Genomic DNA, 21,728 nt, shown 5'->3' on the forward strand with positions numbered 1-21,728 from the left:
AGAATTTGAATAAAGAAAATAAAAAGGTATTCCAACAATTCCTAAAATTGGTGTCTGAAACAAGTATGTAAATAACAAAAAAGACAATTTTTTAATAATGAATAAAAAAGAAATTCCAATAATTGCTAAGTTTACAGTTCTAATTCTCTATTATTTGTTTATAAAGAAATAAATATTCTTTTATTTCAAATAATTTGATAAAAACAAAAAAAATTGGGAATATTTTTGCAAATCCCAAATATATATATATATGTTTATATATATACATATAAATACATATATATATATATATATATATATATATATATACATATAAATACATATATAAATATATATATATATATGTATTTATATATATATATTAATTCCCTTAAAAAAAGGAAATCCAATTCAATTAAAACTCTATGTTTAGTTTTAGAGTTTTAATTGACTATTGTTTTCTTTGAAAAACTCTCTCTATATATATTTATTTCATAAGATTTGAAAACATCAAAAATGAAATATCAAACATGGATCCAACAGGCGAGCGGACGTGGCCGCCAGCAGCAAGATGGCCGCCAGAGGAAAGATGGCGTCCTCACCTCCACGTTGAACAGCGTGGACCCGTAGCCCTGCCACTCCTTGGCCACGGCCATGTACTTCACCATGGCCTGCTCCTGGTTCATCCCCTGCAGCTTCTTCCACTTGTCCATCACGCTGGTCCTCAGCGCCGCCGCCTCCTCCCTAAGCCACGCCTCCAGGCTGTTCTCCTCCTCCAGCTTCTGCCGGCTCAGCGAGCCGCTCCTGAAGCTCCGCCTCAGCGTTCCCTCCAGGAAGCTGGAGCGCTTCCTCTCCGCGGTGCCCGAGCCGCCGCCGCCGCTGGAGGCCACCAAGCCGGAGGCGAACGTCTTGGCCGAGTTCTGCACGCGGGCCCGCAATCGCGCCATGGGGAACACCAGGGCCACGTCGGGGGCGTCGGCCCGGCAGCCGTGGTCGCCCTGCAGGTACTGGAGCCTCAGGGCGGCCAGGAACTGGAGCGTCTCCTCGGGGCCGGGGTACTGACCCCGGATGACGGCCTCGTGGGCCTGTGGATGGAAAACTGTGTCAGGAGGAGCTTCAAGAACCACACAGCTGATTGACTGTGAGCGGAGATGTTCTCCTAGCAACACCAGCAGTGATGCTGAACTCTGAAGGTACCGCAGATGAGACTCACGCGGCCTTCTATGTCTCGCTCTGAGGGATAGACTGATGTAAAACACTTCATGTTCTATCAATATGAAGTGTTTTACTCAAAGCACAGCTCAAATTAATGCAAGGTGACAAGGTAACAAGGTCACAAGGTGACAATGTCACAAAATAATGTAACAAGATGACAATCTAACATGGTAACAATCTAACAAGGTCACAAGGTCACAAGGTAACAATCTAACAAGGTAACGAGGTAACAAGGTAACGAGGTAACAAGATAACAATGTTGCCAATAATGAATCGTATGAGAGCCAAAAACATACTTTGGGTCAAAATGGTCCAAAGATGTATTTATTTTTTTAATCCTTAGGAGCTAATTATGTCACTAGCTTAAGAAAACTAGCTTTGTGACACAAACATGTCATAAGATATATTAAGGGCTCATTTAGGAATTTATAAGAAATATTTGATATATTCTGACAAAATGAAATTTGAAAAAAAAAAAAATCTTTTCAAATTTCATTTTGTCAGAAGTTTTAACCATTTTTTTTCTTTTTTAATGAAAAAAAATAAATAAATAAAATTCATGTAAATTCATGTTTTTCATTTACGACGCTAACAGCCGGCTCATCGCCGCTACAACAGCATTAGCTTGAAGCTAAAGTCTTAGCTGGTCGGGGCTCGTTGGGCGTTCACCTGTTCGAACATGAAGGCGAACTCCACGCTGTCTCTGGGGACGCGCTCCGTGTCCAGGAAGCAGTACAGCTTGAAGTAGAACTTCCAGCCGGTGTTGTGCTCGTCGGAGCTCGCCGAAAGCCTGGAGGCCGGAGAGAGTTCATGAGGACCACAGCGCTGTTGCTGTTGTTGTTATTTATTTCACTTCAGACACAAGCGCACGCACTTTTCAAACTTGGCGAGCACGTCGGCCACCACCGTGCGGCTCTCGATGGCCTTCTCCGCCGCGTCGTTGTGCTCGAACAGAGCGAACATGTTGCGGCTGTCCTCCATGGCCAGACCCCGGATCAGCTTCTCCACCACCTGACACACACACACACACACACACACAAAAACAGGTTTTATTTATGAGCCGCTAAACGGCGCATTGAGACTCTGTTTTTCCCCTTCAAAATAAAAGCACCTTATCTCAAAACAAGAAATGCATTGTGCTCACAGCGATACAAAACAAAATGGATTGACAAAAAAACAGAAACCAGACGACTCTGAACATGGACCTCCACACACAGGGAGGAGGACTCGCCGCCCGGCGCTCACCTCTCCGGCCGTGGTGTGCGAGTTGATGGTGATCTTGCAGGCGCCTCCTCCGTGGCAGTGCACCGTGGTGCTCATGTCCTGCCGGGCCACGATGGAGCGGATCTCCTCCTGCGACGGGACGTTCTCCCTGCCGCGAGTCTTCCTCAGGGAGTCCAGCGCAAAGGAGGCGTAGCGCTCCATCTCCGAGCCGGGAACGAGCTCCCGGGTCCTGCAGGGGAGGGAGGAAGGGGAGGGGGGGTGGAGAGAGGTAGGTAGAAAGGTAGGTAAGTAGGTAGGTAGGTAAGTAGGTAGAAAGATATGTAGGTAGAAAGGTAGGTAGGTAGGTAGGTAGATAGGTGGGTAAGTAAGTAGGTAGGTAAGTAGGCAAGTAGGTTGGTAGGTAGGTAGGTAGGTAAGTAGGTAGGCAAGTATGTAAGTAAGTAGGTAGGTAGGTAGGTAAGTAGGTAAGTAGGTAGGTAGGTAAGTAGGTAGGTAGAAAGGGAGGTAGGTAGGTAGAAAGGGAGGTAGGTAGGTAAGTAGGTAGGTAGGTAGGTAGAAAGGGAGGTAGGTAGGTAGGTAGGTAGGTAAGTAGGTAAGTAGGTAGGTAGAAAGGGAGGTAGGTAGGTAGAAAGGGAGGTAGGTAGGTAAGTAGGTAGGTAGGTAGGTAGGTAGAAAGGGAGGTAGGTAGGTAGGTAGGTAGAAAGGTAGGTAGGTTGGTAGGTAGGTAGGTCGGTAGGTAAGTAGGTAGGTAGGTAGAAAGGTAGGTAGGTCGGTAGGTAAGTAGGTAGGTAGGTAGAAAGGTAGGTAGGTAGGTAGGTGGGTAAGTAGGTAGGTAGGTAAGTAGGTAGGTAGGTAGGTAAGTAGGTAGGTAGGTGGGTAAGTAGGTAGGTAGGTGGGTAAGTAGGTAGGTAGGTGGGTAAGTAGGTAGGTAGGTGGGTAAGTAGGTAGGTAGGTAGGTCGGTAGGTAGGTAGGTCGGTAGGTAGGTAGGTGGGTAAGTAGGTAGGTAGGTAAGTAGGTAGGTAGGTAGGTAAGTAGGTAGGTAGGTAGGTAAGTAGGTAGGTAGGTGGGTAAGTAGGTAGGTAGGTGGGTAAGTAGGTAGGTAGGTGGGTAAGTAGGTAGGTAGGTGGGTAAGTAGGTAGGTAGGTAAGTAGGTAGGTAGGTAGGTCGGTAGGTAGGTAGGTGGGTAAGTAGGTAGGTAGGTAGGTAAGTAGGTAGGTAGGTAAGTAGGTAGGTAGGTAGGTAGGTGGGTAAGTAGGTAGGTAGGTGGGAAGGTGGGTAGGTAGAGATTTGGATGGTTAGCGATCATCCGGTTGTTCTAAGTCGTTGTGGTATTTGTGCGCCTGCCGGCGCGCCGCTACCTCTTGAGGTGGAACTTGAGGTATCTCAGGACGCTCCTGGTGGGCATGAAGGTGCAGGACATGCAGGCCAGGATCTTCCAGCTGCACAGGTTCCCGGGGCTGCCCGGCTGCGGCGGCCGCACCGTCTGCTTGATCAGCTGGCAGTACAGCTCGTCCCGCAGCGCCCGGAGCTCCTGGCCGGTGCGCAGGACGCCCTGGATGACGGGCACCGGGTCGGCCACGCCCTCCAGGTGCTGCAGGGAGCTGAAGGCCTTCAGGGCCTCGTCCTGCAGCGTGGTGTAGCTCCTGTGTCTCAGACCTGCGAGCCGGGCGGAAGGGAGGAGCTCAGTGACCCTCTTATAGAGAACGGCCTGTGTTTGTGGTCTAAACAAACAGTATTCTGTTCTCTCACATGTTGTTGTTGTTGTTGTTGTTGTGTGTGTCTGTGGGAGCGACTCACCGCTGAGGTGGATGTCTCCGTAGGGCAGCGGCAGCAGCGGCGAGTGCAGCGGGTGGTGGCTGTGCCGCAGGATGGGGTTCCTCTTGTAGACCTGATCCACCACCTCCGAGTTCAAGCAGTTCTCCTGCCGAGAGCAGAGCGAGCGGTCACTGTCCCGCCCCAGTGCATGCTGGGATAGACTCCAGTTCCTACCTCGATGTCCCGCCCCAGTGCATGCTGGGATAGACTCCGGTTTCTACCTCGATGTCCCGCCCCAGTGCATGCTGGGACAGACTCCAGTTCCTACCTTGATGTCCTGGACGAGCTGCTGCGTGGGCGTGTCGATGGGCGCTTTGGTGTCGATGACGTTCTGCACGGCGGTGGCCCAGCGCGTGGCCTCGGTCAGCAGCTTGCAGCAGAGCCGGTACGAGTGCTTACGACCGTACACGATGACGCTCCAGTAGCCTGGAGGGGGGGGGGGGGGGGGAGAGAGAGAGAGAGAGAGAGAGAGAGAGAGAGAGAGAGAGAGAGAGAGAGAGAGAGAGAGAGAGAGAGAGAGTCACGGTAAACGGACGCTAGGAGCAAAGATGGAGAATCGACAAATCCCCCCAAATAATGTCATAAACAAAATGGCCGCCATATCATTCCCCTTGTTTCCTCACCGGTGTCTTTGAAGACGCGCTCGTCCGGCTGCACGACCGAGCAGAGCCGGTTCAGCACCAGCGTTCCCAGCTTCAGGGCGTTGCGCTCGGAGCTCTTGTAGTAGTCCAGGGAATTGTGGGTAAGCAGGAACCAGCGCTTCTTGAGCTTCAGCGAGGCCTTGGTGCTGTTCCTCATCTCCTTGTGCAGCCAGCCTGGTGGACGAGAGGGGAATCACATGACTGACGTTCCTCAGACGTTCCTCAGACGTTCCTCAGACGTTCCTCAGACGTTCCTCAGACGTTCCTCCGGCTCTGCGGCCGTGCGCTCACCTCGGATGATGAACTCCTGGCCGTCCACGCGCGTGTCTCCCTTGGAGCGCTGCAGCAGCGTGATCCAGTGGTGCATCTCCTCGGGAGAGTCGGCGTTGCAGTGAAGCACGCGGTTAGCCGTGATCATGACGAAGGAGTTCGGCCTGTGAGGAGGAGGAGGAGGAGGAAGAGGAGGAAGACATATGCCTTATGTTAATTTGTTAAACTGCACTGTAATCTTGGCTTTTAATCAGATTTAATATTCAAATTACCTTTTTATAATATATTTATTTTGTACTTAAGTCCTTTTATATTTATATATAAATACACTACATATAAACTACAGTCTTGTTGCTGATATGTGCTGTAAGGAGTCAGAGAAGAGGCTCAGATTAATTTAAATGTTTTCTCCCAACAGACTCTTCACTTTGAGTAAACAACAAGTGTGTGAAGCGTGAAGCGGTGAAGCGGCGTGAAGCGTCCTCACCTCTCAGGATTATCTGCTGCACAAACAGAATCGATCATCCCAACGTCCAGCGTGCCCTGAAGAGACAGAGGGAGGTTCAGGGACCGTGTTCAGCGTAGGAATAATGAGACTGACCTTCTAACCTTCTAAACCAGTTATCTCTCTCACAAAAACAATCCCCCCGGCCCGGTGTACACTATCTCAACTCCATTTCCCAGGGTGCCTTGCTCCCGGCGGTACTCACCACGGCGTTCTGCGGGTTGGCCTGCTCGTCGTGCATCTCCCTGATCTCCTGCTCGGTGGAGCCGTGCACCTGACTGAGCACGCTGAACCACTGGCTGCACACGGAACAGGAAATATGTGTGTTTACATATAAATAAATAAAATTAAGAAATAAAATAAAACAGAAAATTATTTTAAAAAAAGATGAATAAATAAAATAAAAAAATAAAATAGAAAATTATAAAATATCAAAAAAAATTTAAAAAAAAAAATTAAAAAAAAATTAAAAAGTATCATTTTTTAAAATTCTAAAACATTCTTTAAATAATATTTCCAAATTCTTTAAATATATTTATATTATATTTAAAAATATTTTAAAAATAAACTTAGTGTCGTTTGATTTTTATTAAAAAAAATACTAGTTGTGCTTTTTAAAATAGATGCAGGTTTATTAAACGTAGTGGAAGTGGACGTACCTGGCGTCCTCGGCGGACTCTGCGATCAGGTGGTACGTCCGCTCCGGCATCACGATGTTGATTCCGTTCTCTTTGCCGGTGTTATCGATGATTTCTCTGCAGAACACGAGAAAAGAAACCGAGAGTTCACCTACCGATGTGTAGTAGAAAAAATATTTTTATAATAAAGCGTACAATAAAAAAGATAAGATAGTCATAAAAATCTTACAAAAACCCCTCAGAAAGGTGAAATTATTATTATTTCATTCGGTCCTGACCAAGAAAACAATAAAATAATATAAATTCATAACTTTTCTTATTAAAAGACTGTTTAAAAGGTTCTGGATTCACATCTCTGGAGAAGAAGTTGATGATTTTCCATTTACATCAACCCTGGTTTTGTTAAACCAGCACCTAGTGGCCATCAGAGGAACTGCATCCGAGTTATTGAGACAATATTGTAATCGTGGTCATTTCATATCCTGATCTGTCTATTTCCTTCAGTCTGAATCTCATGATCCACTCCAGATAATTTAATTTGTATTGCACTTTGTTTAATTACTAATAAGGCCGAGCCCGCCCGGTCCGCTCGGCCCTTACTTGGCGTCGCGCATGTCCAGCACGCCCTTCATCTTCTCCTCGCCGTCGTTCTCGAAGTACGTGAGCTTGCTCTGCCGCAGCACGAACCAGCGGCGCTTCCAGTTGCGGCGCGACAGCGTGGACGAGCCGCCGCCCTTCTTGTGGAGCCAGCCCTGCTTCAGCGCCTCCTGCTTGGCCCGGAACCACAGGAAGGTCTCGTCCTTCAGGACGCACCAGCGCCGCTTCCAGGCGTTCATGAGGCCGCCTGCAGGGAGGAAGCACAACGTTCACGCTGCTCTGCCACTGCTTCAACCGTCTGAACGCCTGGAGAGAACCACGCTCAAGCAGTCGCATGAACCGACCAGATCTGAGGTGAAGGAGGTACCTTTGATGAAGAGGAAGCTGTGGAAGTACGGCAGCGTGACGCAGCTGTAGACGGAGTCGCGCCGGTACGACAACTCGTCATCAGTGTCGAACCTGTCGAAGTCGTCCTCGCTGTCCTCGAACTGGAAGAAAGACGACAGCGATGAGACGTCCTGGGCAGTTAATATCAGAACACATGAAGCATGGGCTTCTATACAACCAGAGGAGTCGCCCCCTGGTGGTCAGGAGAGAGAATGCAGCTTTAACACATGAAGCATAGACTTCTATACAACCAGAGGAGTCACCCCCTGGTGGTCAGGAGAGAGAATGCAGCTTTAACACATGAAGCATAGACTTCTATACAACCAGAGGAGTCGCCCCCTGGTGGTCAGGAGAGAGAATGCAGCTTTAACACATGAAGCATAGACTTCTATACAACCAGAGGAGTCGCCCCCTGGTGGTCAGGAGAGGGAATGCAGCTTAAGAACAACCCACCGAGGACTGCGCTCCGTCCGAGCTGAAGCGGTAAGCCCCTGAGCTGTTGTAGGTGCCCACAGAGCCGCGGTAGTCCGGAGACCACTGGCCGCTGCGCGGGTTGGAGAACGCCACGCTGCCGCTGGACACGATGGCGCCCTCGTCGTAGTCGTCCTGGTCGTAGTCCGAATCCTCGTCCGGCGGTATGAGCTCCACCGGGTCGTCGGACGGAGCCTCGGCCTGCGGGCGGCCGTAGGCGGAGGCGTCCCCGCCGTGGCAGGCGAGGGGCACCGGCGGTAAAGGCAGCGGCGGCTGGTGCTGCAGGGCGGTCGTTGGCGGCGGCGGCGGCGGCATCACGCCGTCGTTGGCGTACGGGTCTTCCTCGGACGAGTCGTCGCTCGTCCGGATCCCGCTTGTGCGCTGGCCGTCCGAGTGGCCGTGCTCGCTCGGGTTGGGCGAGTCCTTGAAGGCCTCGTCGTCCGCCCCGAACCCTTCGTCCACCTCCTCCTCCTCGCTGCTGCCGCCTCTCCTCCTCCTCCGCCCGGCCTCCTTCTCCTCCGCCTCGCCTCCGCCGCCGCCGCCCCCTCCCAGCGAGCTCTCGATGTTCCTCACGCACTCGTCGATCTCGTCGAAGTTCAGCGAGTCGAGGAACTGCTGCGCCGCCTTGCAGGCCTCGTCCTCCAGGCGCCGCAGCTCCTGGTCGCGCAGCAGCTGCAGGCGGTGGAGCGAGGCCTCCGTCAGGGAGAGCTCCTGCCGCTCCTTCAGCCTCTGCAGCGACTGGATCTCCCGCTCCAGCCGCAGGATCTCCTCCACCTGGGACGCCTCGTGGGGACGGATGGCCTCGGACGCCTCCGCTGACTCCGCCTCCACTGACTCCGCCTCCTCGGGGGCCTCCACTGACTCCGCCTCCTGCGACGCCTCCGCAGGTGGAGGCAGAGCCAGAGACGCCAACTCCTCCGCCAGCTGCAGCTCCTCCAGTCGTCTGGCCTCTTCAGCCTGAGGACGGAAAACAACAGAAAATACACAAAAAAGTCTTTTTTCAGATTTTTCAGAAAACACAAAAAACTTGTACCAAATGTAAGAAAGGTTGGCTGAATGTTTCCCATACGTAAATGTTGAAACTACAAAGAAATGTGTCCTACTTTTCAAAATAAAAATCCAAATCTGTCTTTTATGAACGTCATACAAGAGAAGTTCATTTCTACTGAATTAGTTGGCAGAATATTAATTGTTTTTTGTTCCAAAAAAGCAACTTTTGTTAGCAAATCAAATACAAAAACAACAACAAAAAATGCACTTGAGCCGTCTTCGTAGCCAACACAAATAAAAACTACAAAATAAGAATAAAAACGTATCTAAATCTAAATAACAGCAACAACAACAAGTCATCAGCAAAATATCGAACATCCTAAAAAAAAAAGAATTAAACGACGGCGTGTCATCGTACCTCTCTGGAGAGTCTCTCAGCCTCCAGCTTCTGTCTCTCCCTGCACACACACACACACACACACACACACACACACACACACACACACACACACACACACACACAGTAAGAGATTAGATTAACTGATTAACATCATCTGGTAGAAGCTCAAAACTCCACTAACTCCTCCTTTTCCTTTTTGCTTTCCCCACCTCTCCTCCTCCTCCCTCTTCCTCTCCTCCTCTTCCTCTTCTCTCCTCCTCCTCTTCCTCTCCTCCTCCTCCTCCCTGGCCTTCCTCTCCTGCAGCAGCTGGCTGAAGGCCCGGCGGGCCAGCCGGCCTCTCGCTCTCTTCTGGAAGGTGAGCGCGGCCCAGCGGACGAGCAGGAACCTCCTCCTGCAGGAGAACGCCCGGTAGCTCTTCTGGATGACCACAATGCACTGCAGCAGCTTCCTGTACTGCTTCCTGCGGGAGGGGAAGGGAGCCAATCAGAGCCATGGACTCAGGGGGCGCTGAAGGCCCGTCTGTGATCTACGGAGCGTCGTACCGGGCCCTGTAGCCCAGGACGTGAGCCTGGATGACCATCGCCGCCTTCACCACCTCCAGATCCCTCTGCTTCTCCAGCCGGTGCTCCAGAGACTCACGCAGGAACACCTGAGGGAGGAGGAGACGAGGGGGGAGGAGGGGAGGAGAGGAGAGGGGAGGAGGACGTAGGAAGAGAGGAAGTGAGCAAGATAAGATAAGAACAAATTATTAGTTTATCACAAGTCACAAAGAAGATGAACAAAAACATTTTCCATCGATTCTTTTCTGCTTTTTGTTCACAGCAGACAAACAAACTGCTGTAGACACTCATGTACACACACACACGCACACACACACAGACACACGCACACACACACACACACACACACACACACACACACACACAGCAGTGTGTCTCCCCGGCAGCTGAAGCCGTCACAGCAGATTAGTCTGAAAGGAGTGAATGCAGCTGAACGTGAACGTGTGAGCTGTAAATATAAATATACTTTATGACTGAGAACAGGTGCAACATAACTCAAGATTATGACCCAGATTACGTTTTATTTCTCTTTTTCTTTCAAATCCAGCAGCTTTAAAGTTGGAAAAGTCTTCAAACACAAAACAATTTGGAATTCTGTCCTGATGAGTTTGTTTCAGCTGGTTTAAATGTGATTAAATATAATAATAAAATAACAATAACACTTTATATGAAGTATACGTATAAAATATACATATATGAGTATATATATCACAAGTATATGAATATATATTAAACAATAAATGTTTAATTAACGAAAGAAAAAGCGAAACTGGAGAGTAAAAAGTGTGTGAGTCCCCACAATGTGTGACCAGATTAAGATCCCCACGAGGTAACACACACACACACACACACACAGACACACACACACAGACACACACACACACTCACTCGCTTCAACAAACAACTTGCAGCAGACATTTGCATCCTCATGAATGGAGCCACTAATCCTCTCTGATCATCACTTCGTCGATTAGCGAGCAACAAAAGCCGCGCTAAGCCGCGCCGCGTGTTTGATTCCCGCCGTTCGGGCCCTCGGGGCCTCGGGCCCTCGGGGCCTCGGGGCCTCGGGCAGCGCCGCCTCGCTTCCAGGAAATTCAGTTTCAGGTCGGTGACAGTCGAGGACGACAGCGACTGAGGGGAACCGGCTCACCGGTTTACGGCGGCAGGAACGACTGTGAGGCCACAAAGCAGGTCATCTGAGCCCTCTAGGGGCCAACTTCTATTTTTAATAGAAAACAAGAAAAAATTGAAAAATTGAAAAAATTGAAAAAATTAAAAAATTGAAGAAAAAGAAAAATTTGAGATTTTTTAGAAAATAAATGAATTATTTTTTTTCATGAAAAAATATATTTATTTTATTAGGTTTTTTAAGAAAAAGAAACAATGGAAAATATATATTTTTCAATATTTTTTAAAATTGAAAAATAAAGAAAGAAATAGTATACTATAATAATATAATAGTTAATAAAACAAACAAATACATAAGTGGTGTTATATCTGTTGCACTTCCAGGAGGAAAATAAATAGTGTGACGTTTATTTCTTAAAGGGTTATTTTTTATTGTTAATATATTCTGTAATAATTTGTCTTTTTTTAAATAGTTTGTTGACAAACATTCTGAGCTGCTATCTCACATGAAACCCATGTTTATTGTGGACTTGTTGGTCCTGGACACACACACACACACACACACACACACACGCATTTAAAGACACACACACACACACACACACACACGCATTTAAAGACACACACACACACACACACACACATTTAAAGACACACGCACACACACTGCTGTCACCTCTCACAGCATCACAGTCGTGCTGTGATTAGTGATCTGTGTCCCCCATCTGTCATTTCCCCCAACAATCACACACACACACACACACACACACACACACACACACACACACACACACACACACACACACACACACACACACACACACACACAGTAGGTGTATCCTCTCTGATCCGGTGGAGTGGAAGCTGAGAGCAAAAGACTGAGGGGATTGGATCCAATAACTGTTAGATTTTACGCTTCAGATGCTCTGGACTTCACACACACATGTATATACACTCCACACACACACACACACACACACACAGGAAGTGAGTGAGTCTCACCTTGGTCTTGCCCAGCTGCCACTCTGCGGCGCTGCTGTCGTAGCTCTGCAGCAGTTGGGTGCAGCGCCCCCGGTGGTCGTCCGGCGCCGTCGCAGCGCCCGGCATCAGCACCTTGTACCTGCAGAGGCCCCGCCAGAAAAGAAAGGTCACTACACGATGTCATGAGCACGGCGGCGGGCTGAAGGTCTTTGAAGCCGCTCAGACGAACCGGGAGCAGAAGTCCAGGAAAGGTCTCCGGACCGGGAAGCCGGAGCGCCGGATCTTCACCGTCTCCAACATGCCGGAGTATCTGAGCTGGTTCAGAACCAACGTCTGGTCGAACTGGTCAGGCATCTGGAGGCCAAACAAGCTCATGTTGAAGCTACTTATCAAACCCATCTGCTGCATGCATCAGAACACCTTAAATATCAAGGAAATAACAGAACTTTAAACTCTTTAAACTCCTCCAGCTTCACATGATGTCCGCAGGCCACGCCCACCTCCTTTTTAAACGCATTCCCACACATTCCCAGCATACCCCTCACTCCCAACCTTGAACTTGAAGAGAGAGAAGTGCGTATGAAGTCAAAGCACTTGGCATGACGCAGCTTTGTGAAGAGCATTCAGCGGCGGGGGACATTTTCCCAGAGACCCTCTGGCCTGTAACCTCAGTGGGTGTGTGGGGGGGGGGGGGTCTGGGGTATAATAGTGGGCTTTCATGGCCGCTCGTAATGCCCCCTTTATCCAGCGCACATCTTCCCCCGATGGCCCGTGAGGCCGGTGGCCCCCAGATGCAGACCCGGGGGACTGAATGCCGTCCTTTAACGGCTCAAAAAGCTCATTTGCGTTTTTGCAAAAAGCCGAGCGGGAAGCTCAGGTTACAGGACGCTCCGGGAGGGAAGGTCTCCTTCCGTCTTCATGGAACTCCAGGACGGGTCCGATTGGTCCTGATCCCATCCTGTTGTTTCTGCTGAGGACTGAAGTGACAGCCGCCTGCAGGGAGGACACGAAGCTCAAGCTGAGCCTTTGTGTCTGGTTTGAATACAAGTTAAAGAAAATCAACCCCCAAATATAATCTGCATTTCTTTCTTTAATACCTTTTCCTCTTCATGCCAGTGTAGCCGGCTAGAGGGTCCGAGGGCTAGAGGGTCCGAAGGCTAAAGGGTCCGAGGGCTAAAGGGTCCGAGGGCTAGAGGGTCCGAGGGCTAGAGGGTCCGAGGGCTAGAGGGTCCGAGGGCTAAAGGGTCCGAGGGCTAGAGGGTCCGAGGGCTAGAGGGTCCGAGGGCTAGAGGGTCCGAGGGCTAGAGGGTCCGAGGGCTAGAGGGTCCGAGGGCTAGAGGGTCCGAGGGCTAAAGGGTCCGAGGGCTAGAGGGTCCGAGGGCTAGAGGGTCCGAGGGCTAGAGGGTCCGAGTCCTTTTCTCAGCTGACGTTCCAGCTGGAAGACTCGGGGCGTTCAGCAGGGACAAAGAGGTGTGGGGGTTCTCCTCAGGGGGTCGGGAGCCGGTGGTGGAAGACAGACGAGCAACATCCAGGAGACGAACCAGAAGCTTCTTCTTCGTACTTTGATCACTTTTCATCTCGGAGGTGATTTCTCAAGATGTGAGAACGTGAAGCTCCTGCAGACTGTGAGGCAGCTGCTCGCATCTGGATCCTCACATTGTCACATTATCATATTGTCATATTGTTACATTGTCATATTGACATATTGTTACATTATTATATTGACATATTGTAATATATACATATTGTTACATTGTCATATTGTTACATCGACATATTGTTACATTGTCATATTGTTACATTATATTGTTACATTGTCATATTGGCTTGAAGTTGCGCAACACATAACTGGGTTCCTCTTCCAGACAGGAGGTCTTCTCAGACATCAGACAGGTTCTCCCGCTGGCTGAAGACTGAACCTCCTCTCTGAGGTTAGAACGTTGCTCGCTGTCTCTTCGTGTTGCTCACGACACGACTTAAAGATCTGAGAGCGCCCAGAGCCCAGAGGCCGAGTGCTTCTGTGTCAGGGTCCAGGTCTGAATGTGGGATTATCAGCCGGGGAATCCGACCACGAGCGTTCTTTTGAGAGGAAACAATGTTCTCAGCTCTCAGGACACGAATCCACCCGACGCCTCTGGAGATAAGCTGCAGCCGACTGGTGCAGGACGACCGAGTCTGAATGTCCCGAAACACACCAGTCAAAGGAACCCGCCGAGGTGGAACACACACACACACACACACACACACACACACACACACACACACACACACACACAGTCAAAAATAAAACAGCACTCTCCCAGAGTTCTGTTTTAATTCACAATAATATTAATAAATAAAAAGCTGAAAATTCCCACGTTTCACAAATCTTCAGAAACGAGTCGCACAAAAAGTGAGTTCAACACAACAAGCGATTCATAAACAACAACAACAACAACAACACGAAGCCTTAAACACGAGACACATTCCTTGTTTTCCCTCCGGACACAGAGCTCTCACACCTGCAGCTTCAGCAGGTTCGTGCCTCTGAAAACCTTTCGAGCCTTCCAGACAGAACGCAGGGCACAGAGCACCGAGACGCTCGACGGAGCGACACACAAAGCTTCTGCGTCTCCGTCTCTGAGCTTGATGTTCGGGTCGGTGGAGCAGTGGACCCACCTGAGCACCGACCTCAGCACCAGGCGACGTCATCCTGCTTCTACTCAGCGCCTGAGGGGCAACAGGTCACAGCTGACTGAGCTGTCAATCAAAACACACGAGGGGAAACATCACCGACGCGACAGACATGCTTCAGACCCAGCTCTTACTTTACAATGTCTTCCTTCCTTCCTTCCTTCCTTCCTTTTGTCCTTCCTTCCTTCCTTCCTTCCGTCCTTCGGTCTTCCTTCCTTCAATCCATCCTTACATCCTTCATCCCTTCCGTCCTTCTTCCCATTCTTCATTCCTTCCCTCCTTCTTTCCATCTTTCATTGCTTCTGTTCTTCTTTCCGTCCTTCTGTCCTTCCTTCTGTCCTTCCTTCCTTCCTTCCTTCCTTCCTTCCTTCAGTGGAAATAAAGCAGACTTCTCCTCCGGGTGCAAACTGCCTGACACCATGAGAGAGAAACCGGCTATGTGCGTCCGTCATGCAGCCGCACACACACACACACACACACACACACACACACACACACACACACACACACACACACACACACACACACACTTTAAGGTAAACCCGTGCAACAGGCTGTGTCCTCACCGCATCGCAGCTTCCTTCCTTCAGCGGAGACGAGCAGCGAGGACGGGAAAGTTCCCAAATATCACACACTCACTCACACACACACACTCACACACACACACACACACACTTACACACACACAGCCACCAAACAAAGGCTTTCAAACCCAGAAGTCCACTCCCCCTTTCCTGTGTGAGAGGGAGGGCCGCGGTTGCCATGGGGATGCATCTCCTGCTGAGGCTAATTTGTGCGAGGCCACTTGTGGGTTAGTGTGTGTGTGTGTGTGTGTGTGTGTGTGTGTGTGTGTGTCAGAGAGAGACAGTGCAGCCTGTATACATTGACTTTTGTGTCCACTCACTGCAGATAACTGATGCCGCGACTGAACTAATACATATATATACATCTATCTATCTATCTATCTATATATATATATATCTATATATATATATATAGATATTTATTTATACATATACATAGACATATACATAGATATACATATATATATATATATATATATATATATATATATATATATATATATATATATATATATATATATATATATATATAAAGTAAGCGTGCCAACTGGTCCTGGGGCCTCACAGGGCCGGCCCTCGGTGGGGGTGGGGCTCTCGGGGGGCGTGGCTCCCTGACCCTGGTTTCCTTAGGGGCGGCCCTGAACGAGCCCCCCGGCCGCCCATTAAGCCCCATTCAGCAGTCATCACGCAGCGTTGTTAACATTGGATCCTCATGAGGACGCAGCTGCTCTCCAGAGACGCTCTGAGTCTGCTGGACGTCTGCTGGACGTCTGCTGGACGTCTGCTGGACGTCTGCTGGACGTCTGCTGGACGTCGGCTGGACGTCTGCTTATGAGAAGCTAACAATAGAAACTGACCTTCAGACTCAAAATAGAGTCTTCATGTTTCATCATCACTGAAACTTTAGAGTCTTCAGAGTTTGTGATGTTTGTGAAGTTCAAGACAAACATCGTACAGATGTTGATTCAAAACACAATTTTTTATTATAAAACCTGAGTGATTGTCCAGTTTTTCCTCAAAGATTTCCCATGATGCACCTTGCTGGTTCCAAACACACAACTCTGTATGTCCTCACACTCTCTCCTATACACCGGCCTGTTGCTAGGCAACCTGTAGGGTCGAAGGGCACCACAATGGGCCAGCCACACACACACACACACACACACACACACACACACACACACACACACACACACACACACACACACACACACACACACACACACACATTCCTGCCTGGGGCCGGTTGATGGGGGAGGGCTGTTTGATTATGAAGATGACAAGCGACTCACACCAATATATATATCACTGTGTGTGTGTGTGTGTGTGTGTGTGTGTGTGTGTGTGTGTGTGTGCTCTCACCTTGTGTTTATTTGGTTTGATGCATCGAATGAAGAACGGGTTGGAAGTGCTGAGTGTTGACATCAGGGAGTGCAAAGAGTCCTGCAGCCAAGAAAACACACAGTTACTACTGGAATACTACTGGTACTACTGGTACTACTGGTACTACTGGTACTACTGGTCGCAGTACTGGTGCTTCAGTCCTGGAGCCTCACCTTGAACTGGGTGCTGACGGTGGGCCGGCGGTGCTTGGAGCTGCTCTTCAGGGTGTCCTGCTTGTTCCGGCTCAGAACGAGCTCGAAGAGGTCGTAGACGAAGTCCAGCCTGAAGGGAGGGGTCAAGGAGGAGGAAGAGGAGGGGGAGGAAGAGGAAGAGTCATACTTTTCACTTGTCATATATATATATATATTTTCCCGGTAGGAATGCGGCGCTCTACCTGCTCTCCCTCAGCAGGTTGAGGATGTCGTCTCTGAACGTGTCTCTGTTCTTCGCCAGCATCCCCCTCACGTCGTACACCACCTGCATCCGGCCACCAGGGGGCGGAGGAGAGTTTAATGGAGGACAAAGAGAGGAAACTGCTCCTCTGGCTGATCAGTGTAATGTGTTAACACACAATGAACAGTCACCTCTCCTGCGTAGTGCTTGACTCCAAAGTTGTGCACAGCAACGCGCGGCTTCACGTAGAAAGAGTTCTTCTGCAGGAGGAAGCAAACGGGTCGGTTACTGAGACCTGACGGACTCTTCATCCTCATCATCACCGTCAGGATGAAGGGACAGTTTGAGTAAAGACCAGACAAAGTCATTTTGTGTTAAAGTTACCAGCTGCAGCTTAATAGCATGATAATAATAGTGTAATAATAGTGTTAGTGTAATAATAATAATGTAATAGAGTAATAATAGTATAATAATAGAGTAATAATAGTGTATTAATAGTGTAATAACAGTGTAATAATAGAGTAATAATAGTGTATTAATAGTGTAATAACAGTGTAATAATAGCGTACTGAGTGCTGGCTGTGCAGCTTCTCCAGCAAGGTGCCGTCGGTGGCTTTGGGAAAGTGACTCTCCTCGTTCATCAGGGCCAGAAGACCCAGTTTCTGTGGAGACATCATCATCGTCATCATCATCATCGTCATCATCATCATCATCATCATCATCACCACAGGAGCGTAACTAGACCCTGTACCTTCTCGATCAGGTCCAGACACTCAGCGTTGTCCATCCAGTTGATGTCGGCCCAAACCAGGCCTTCCCTGTTCGAAGAAGACAGACGGTCAGAACAGTACCACCTTTATTCTACAAAGTACCACCTTTATTCTACAAAGTACCACCTTTATTCTACATAGTACCACCTTTATTCTACAAAGTACCACCTTTATTCTACAAAGTACCACCTTTATTCTACAAAGCACCACCTTTATTCTACATAGTACCACCTTTATTCTACATAGTACCACCTTTATTCTACAAAGTACCACCTTTATTCTACAAAGTACCACCTTTATTCTACATAGTACCACCTTTATTCTACATAGTACCACCTTTATTCTACAAAGTACCACCTTTATTCTACAAAGTACCACCTTTATTCTACATAGTACCACCTTTATTCTACATAGTACCACCTTTATTCTACAAAGTACCACCTTTATTCTACAAAGCACCACCTTTATTCTACATAGTACCACCTTTCCAGAACCTTTCCAGAACCCCTCCAGAAGCTCCACCTACTTGTTGTACTCCAGCTGCTCCAGGGAGAAGATGTGCTTGTTGAAATACTCCTGAAGCTTCTCGTTGGCGTAGTTGATGTTGAACTGCTCAAAGCGGTTGACCTGCGGGGAACAAAAGGATCCACGTCAACTGCAGCCACAGGTTCTGGGTTCATGGGCTGCAGCCACAGGTTCTGGGTTCACGGGCTGCAGCCACAGGTTCTGGGTTCACGGGCTGCAGCCACAGGTTCTGGGTTCACGGGCTGCAGCCACAGGTTCTGGGTTCACGGGCTGCAGCCACAGGTTCTGGGTTCACGGGGTCCATTCCCCCGCTCTCAGTCGAAAACACACCTCGAAGTTCTCGAAGCCGAAGATGTCCAGGATGCTGATGGACTTGAAGTCCTCCTTCCCCCGGATGCGGTTGTTGAGTTTGCGGATGATCCAGTTGAAGCACTGAGAGTACAGCGCCATGGCCATGGAGTCTCTGGAGTCCACCGCCTGCAGAGGGAACAACCTCCTGTTAGTGTTCAGAGGTTCTCCTGCAGGAGAACCTCCTGCAGGAGGTTCTCCTCCAGGTGCGGGCCCTGCATGGACTCACCTGTTCCACGGTGAGCGGCGTGGAGATCTCCTCCCCCCGGAGGATCATGGAGCGGTGGGTCAGCACCTCGGCCAGCTGGTCTGGGTTCAGGCCCAGGAGGTCAGAGGTCCGGCTGAGGGCGGCTGCAGACGAGGGAACACACACACACACACACTCATCAGAACATGATGACATCATCCAGACGAGTGACTCAGACAGAGAGGACGTCCTGCAGAACCCTCGCACCTGACTTGGAGGAGACCTGAGCTCCTCCGGCCGTCATGAACTCGATGTTCCCGGCGTGGAGGATCCCGGCCAGGAGGCGCAGGATCTCCCCGATGTTCTCCTCCGTGAACTGCATCGTCCGCATTGCATTCTGGGAATAAAAAAGAAGAGCTCAGGCGGCGGCTTCAGCACCTCTCGTTGCTTTTGGGTCCAGACGGAGAAGGTCTCTGGAGGCCGCAGCCGGGTTTGAGTCTGTTTGGACTTTCAGAGCGTTTCAAACGCCGAACAAAGTATTGAGACCTGAAAGTCCTGAACGTTTCTTTCTCACCTGAACGTTTCCTTCTCACCTGAACGTCCTGAACGTTTCCTTCTCACCTGAATGTCCTGAACGTTTCCTTCTCACCTAAATGTCCTGAACGTTTCCTTCTCACCTGAACGTCCTGAAAGTTTCCTTCTCACCTAAATGTCCTGAAAGTTTCCTTCTCACCTGAACATCCTAAACGTTTCCTTCTCACCTGAACGTCCTGAACGTTTCCTTCTCACCTGAACATCCTGAACGTTTAATTCTCACCTAAATGTCCTTAATGTTTCCTTCTCACCTAAATGTCCTGAACGTTTCCTTCTCACCTGAACGTCCTGAACGTTTCCTTCTCACCTGAACATCCTGAACGTTTTCTTCTCACCTGAACGTCCTGAACATTTCCTTCTCACCTGAACGTTTCCTTCTTACCTGAACGTCCTGAAATGTGCCGTCGTCGTTGATCGTCTTGTCGACGAGGCAGCTGGATGCTCTCAGGTAGTGGTAGCTGTCAGGCTGTGTGAGGGAGAAGGCCTCTGCGCACACACACACACACACACACACACACACACACACACACACACACACACACTATCTTGGTATGGCTCCATCAGGACACACTGATCAGCGGTGTGGCTGTGGTGGCCTCACCTCTCTGCTGGCTGTTGGTTCCGGCCAGCAGGGCGTAGAAGATGTGGTAGTTTCTCTCGCCCGGGTTCTGTCGGACCACTCGGTTCTGCAGGGAACGATAAGCACCGTTAGGCCCTTGTGTGTGTGTGTGTGTGTGTGTGTGGAGTTGTGTGTGTGTGTGTGTGACGCTCACCTTCTCCAAGAGGTCTGTGGTCAGTGTGAGTCAAGGTAAACAACAGCTGAGGGGTTAGAAGTCATGTTCGGGTTATTGTTATGACTCATAAGCACATAAAGGCCCTCCTCCTCCTCCTCCTTCTCTTTCCTCCTCCCTCCCCTCTCCTTCCCCCTCTTCCCTCTGCACACCGTCACTCTTCAGAGCATCTTCGCCTCCTTCCTGCCTAGGGAAGGAGACGAGGAGGAGCTAGGAAAGGATACAGTCGACGATGCGTCCTCCCTGGATGTTTCCCTTCTGGCAGAAGTGCAGCTGCACGAACTTCCCGAAGCGGCTGGAGTTGTTGTTGTAGACGGTCTTGGCGTTTCCAAAGGCCTCCATGATGGGGCTGTGTGGGGGGGGGGGAGGGGTCAGTAACCGTGGCGACAGAGAGAGCGAGGAGACGGTCTGGACCATCGAGAGGCTCACCTGCTCTCCAGCAGCGCCTCCTCCACGCGGGACGTCCTGGCTCTGGACGACGCCTCCAGGGACTGCTGGCTCATGGCCGACAGGAACTTCAGGATGAGCTTGGTGCTCTCGGTCTTACCGGCGCCGCTCTCGCCGCTGGAGGAGAAACGCACGGGACGACGTTACGGACTGTTTCATGTGTGTGTAGACATAAATCAATCAACTATTACAATATGTATATATATATTCTTTAATTATTCCTTTTTGATATATATATATATATATATATATATATATATATATATATGAACTGTTTAAATATGTGCATACAAATATATATATATATATATATTTATGTATTTATTTTAAATTTTTTTAATATTTTTTTACATAGTGTAAATTAAGAAATATATATATATATATATATATATATATATATATATATATATATATATATTATATATATATATATATATATGTATCAATTATTAGTGTTGCACTGTTTAATTTTTTTAAATATATTTTTTAATTTTTTTTATTTAGTGTACATTTAAAAATATATATTTCATTGCTTACATAGATGTATAAATGCTCTGTATTCAGGGTATTCAGGGTGAGATGTTGCAGCGTTCCACCACCAGAGGGCGCATGAGGCCACCGCTTGTCAGCACCCAGAGACCCAGAATGCAACAGGACGGCGCCGGGCCTCCAGGTCACATATGTTGTGTTAATCCAGTGTGTATTGTTGTGTATCGTCATTACAAACAGGAAAGTATTTGAGTGTCGACGTCGTTACATAACATACTGGATATATTTGTATTAATCATCATTTTAGAAAAATCACCAATAATTGCTGCTTCAACAACCTCGTGTTGAATCTAAGGATCTCCGTCCTGAACTGTGCTACCTTTCCACGCCAGTAAAGGATACCAGAACCCATAACAACCCGTAAAGAACCCTGAAGACCAACCTGGCAACCCGCGTGAGGTTCAGGCCGCCTGGTAATTATTAAACCTGGAAACCAATGAATCGCCCCGTGAACAATGCGGCGCATTAATCAACACGCCGACCTTTAAAGGTTTCCTCTGGTGTCAGGGACAGAAACCAGAACACACAACCGCCCTGATCTCCCTTTACTGTTGCATCAACTGTAGCAACGACAACCAGCAACCAGCAACGTGTCCTTGTGCAACGGGTTGCATTTCTTATGAAAAGTTACTCATCAGTGTTTTCTTGTGTTTTCCTATGAAAGTCCTCAAGTTGACGCAA

The 21,728-nt window shown here is 48.8% G+C and overlaps 1 protein-coding gene across 1 annotated transcript in view; it reads right to left on the reverse strand.

Annotated features, from left to right (window-relative positions):
- myo10 (myosin X) overlaps positions 1-21,728 on the reverse strand; it is a 43,123-nt gene that overhangs the window by 1,086 nt on the left and 20,309 nt on the right. The window contains exons 6-40 of the mRNA XM_068601204.1: positions 20,481-20,615; positions 20,276-20,400; positions 20,034-20,047; positions 19,862-19,946; positions 19,643-19,746; positions 18,934-19,063; positions 18,709-18,830; positions 18,462-18,608; positions 18,133-18,233; positions 17,588-17,654; positions 17,406-17,498; positions 17,028-17,096; positions 16,838-16,920; positions 16,617-16,725; positions 16,423-16,503; positions 12,033-12,157; positions 11,825-11,942; positions 9,677-9,783; positions 9,343-9,594; positions 9,152-9,191; positions 7,726-8,700; positions 7,253-7,373; positions 6,889-7,132; positions 6,310-6,405; positions 5,856-5,949; positions 5,633-5,688; positions 5,167-5,309; positions 4,858-5,049; positions 4,503-4,660; positions 4,217-4,340; positions 3,778-4,075; positions 2,440-2,647; positions 2,069-2,205; positions 1,864-1,984; positions 582-1,064 (exon numbers count right to left, since the gene is read on the reverse strand). Coding sequence (XP_068457305.1) covers positions 582-1,064; positions 1,864-1,984; positions 2,069-2,205; positions 2,440-2,647; positions 3,778-4,075; positions 4,217-4,340; positions 4,503-4,660; positions 4,858-5,049; positions 5,167-5,309; positions 5,633-5,688; positions 5,856-5,949; positions 6,310-6,405; positions 6,889-7,132; positions 7,253-7,373; positions 7,726-8,700; positions 9,152-9,191; positions 9,343-9,594; positions 9,677-9,783; positions 11,825-11,942; positions 12,033-12,157; positions 16,423-16,503; positions 16,617-16,725; positions 16,838-16,920; positions 17,028-17,096; positions 17,406-17,498; positions 17,588-17,654; positions 18,133-18,233; positions 18,462-18,608; positions 18,709-18,830; positions 18,934-19,063; positions 19,643-19,746; positions 19,862-19,946; positions 20,034-20,047; positions 20,276-20,400; positions 20,481-20,615 — 5,557 coding nt within the window. The remainder of the gene's footprint in view (positions 1-581; positions 1,065-1,863; positions 1,985-2,068; positions 2,206-2,439; positions 2,648-3,777; positions 4,076-4,216; positions 4,341-4,502; positions 4,661-4,857; positions 5,050-5,166; positions 5,310-5,632; positions 5,689-5,855; positions 5,950-6,309; positions 6,406-6,888; positions 7,133-7,252; positions 7,374-7,725; positions 8,701-9,151; positions 9,192-9,342; positions 9,595-9,676; positions 9,784-11,824; positions 11,943-12,032; positions 12,158-16,422; positions 16,504-16,616; positions 16,726-16,837; positions 16,921-17,027; positions 17,097-17,405; positions 17,499-17,587; positions 17,655-18,132; positions 18,234-18,461; positions 18,609-18,708; positions 18,831-18,933; positions 19,064-19,642; positions 19,747-19,861; positions 19,947-20,033; positions 20,048-20,275; positions 20,401-20,480; positions 20,616-21,728) is intronic.

The sequence above is a fragment of the Clinocottus analis genome, unplaced genomic scaffold, assembly GCF_023055335.1.
Source record: "Clinocottus analis isolate CAN_PGR_092001 unplaced genomic scaffold, fCliAna1.0.p SCAF_11, whole genome shotgun sequence".
Classification (NCBI taxonomy): domain Eukaryota; kingdom Metazoa; phylum Chordata; class Actinopteri; order Perciformes; family Cottidae; genus Clinocottus; species Clinocottus analis.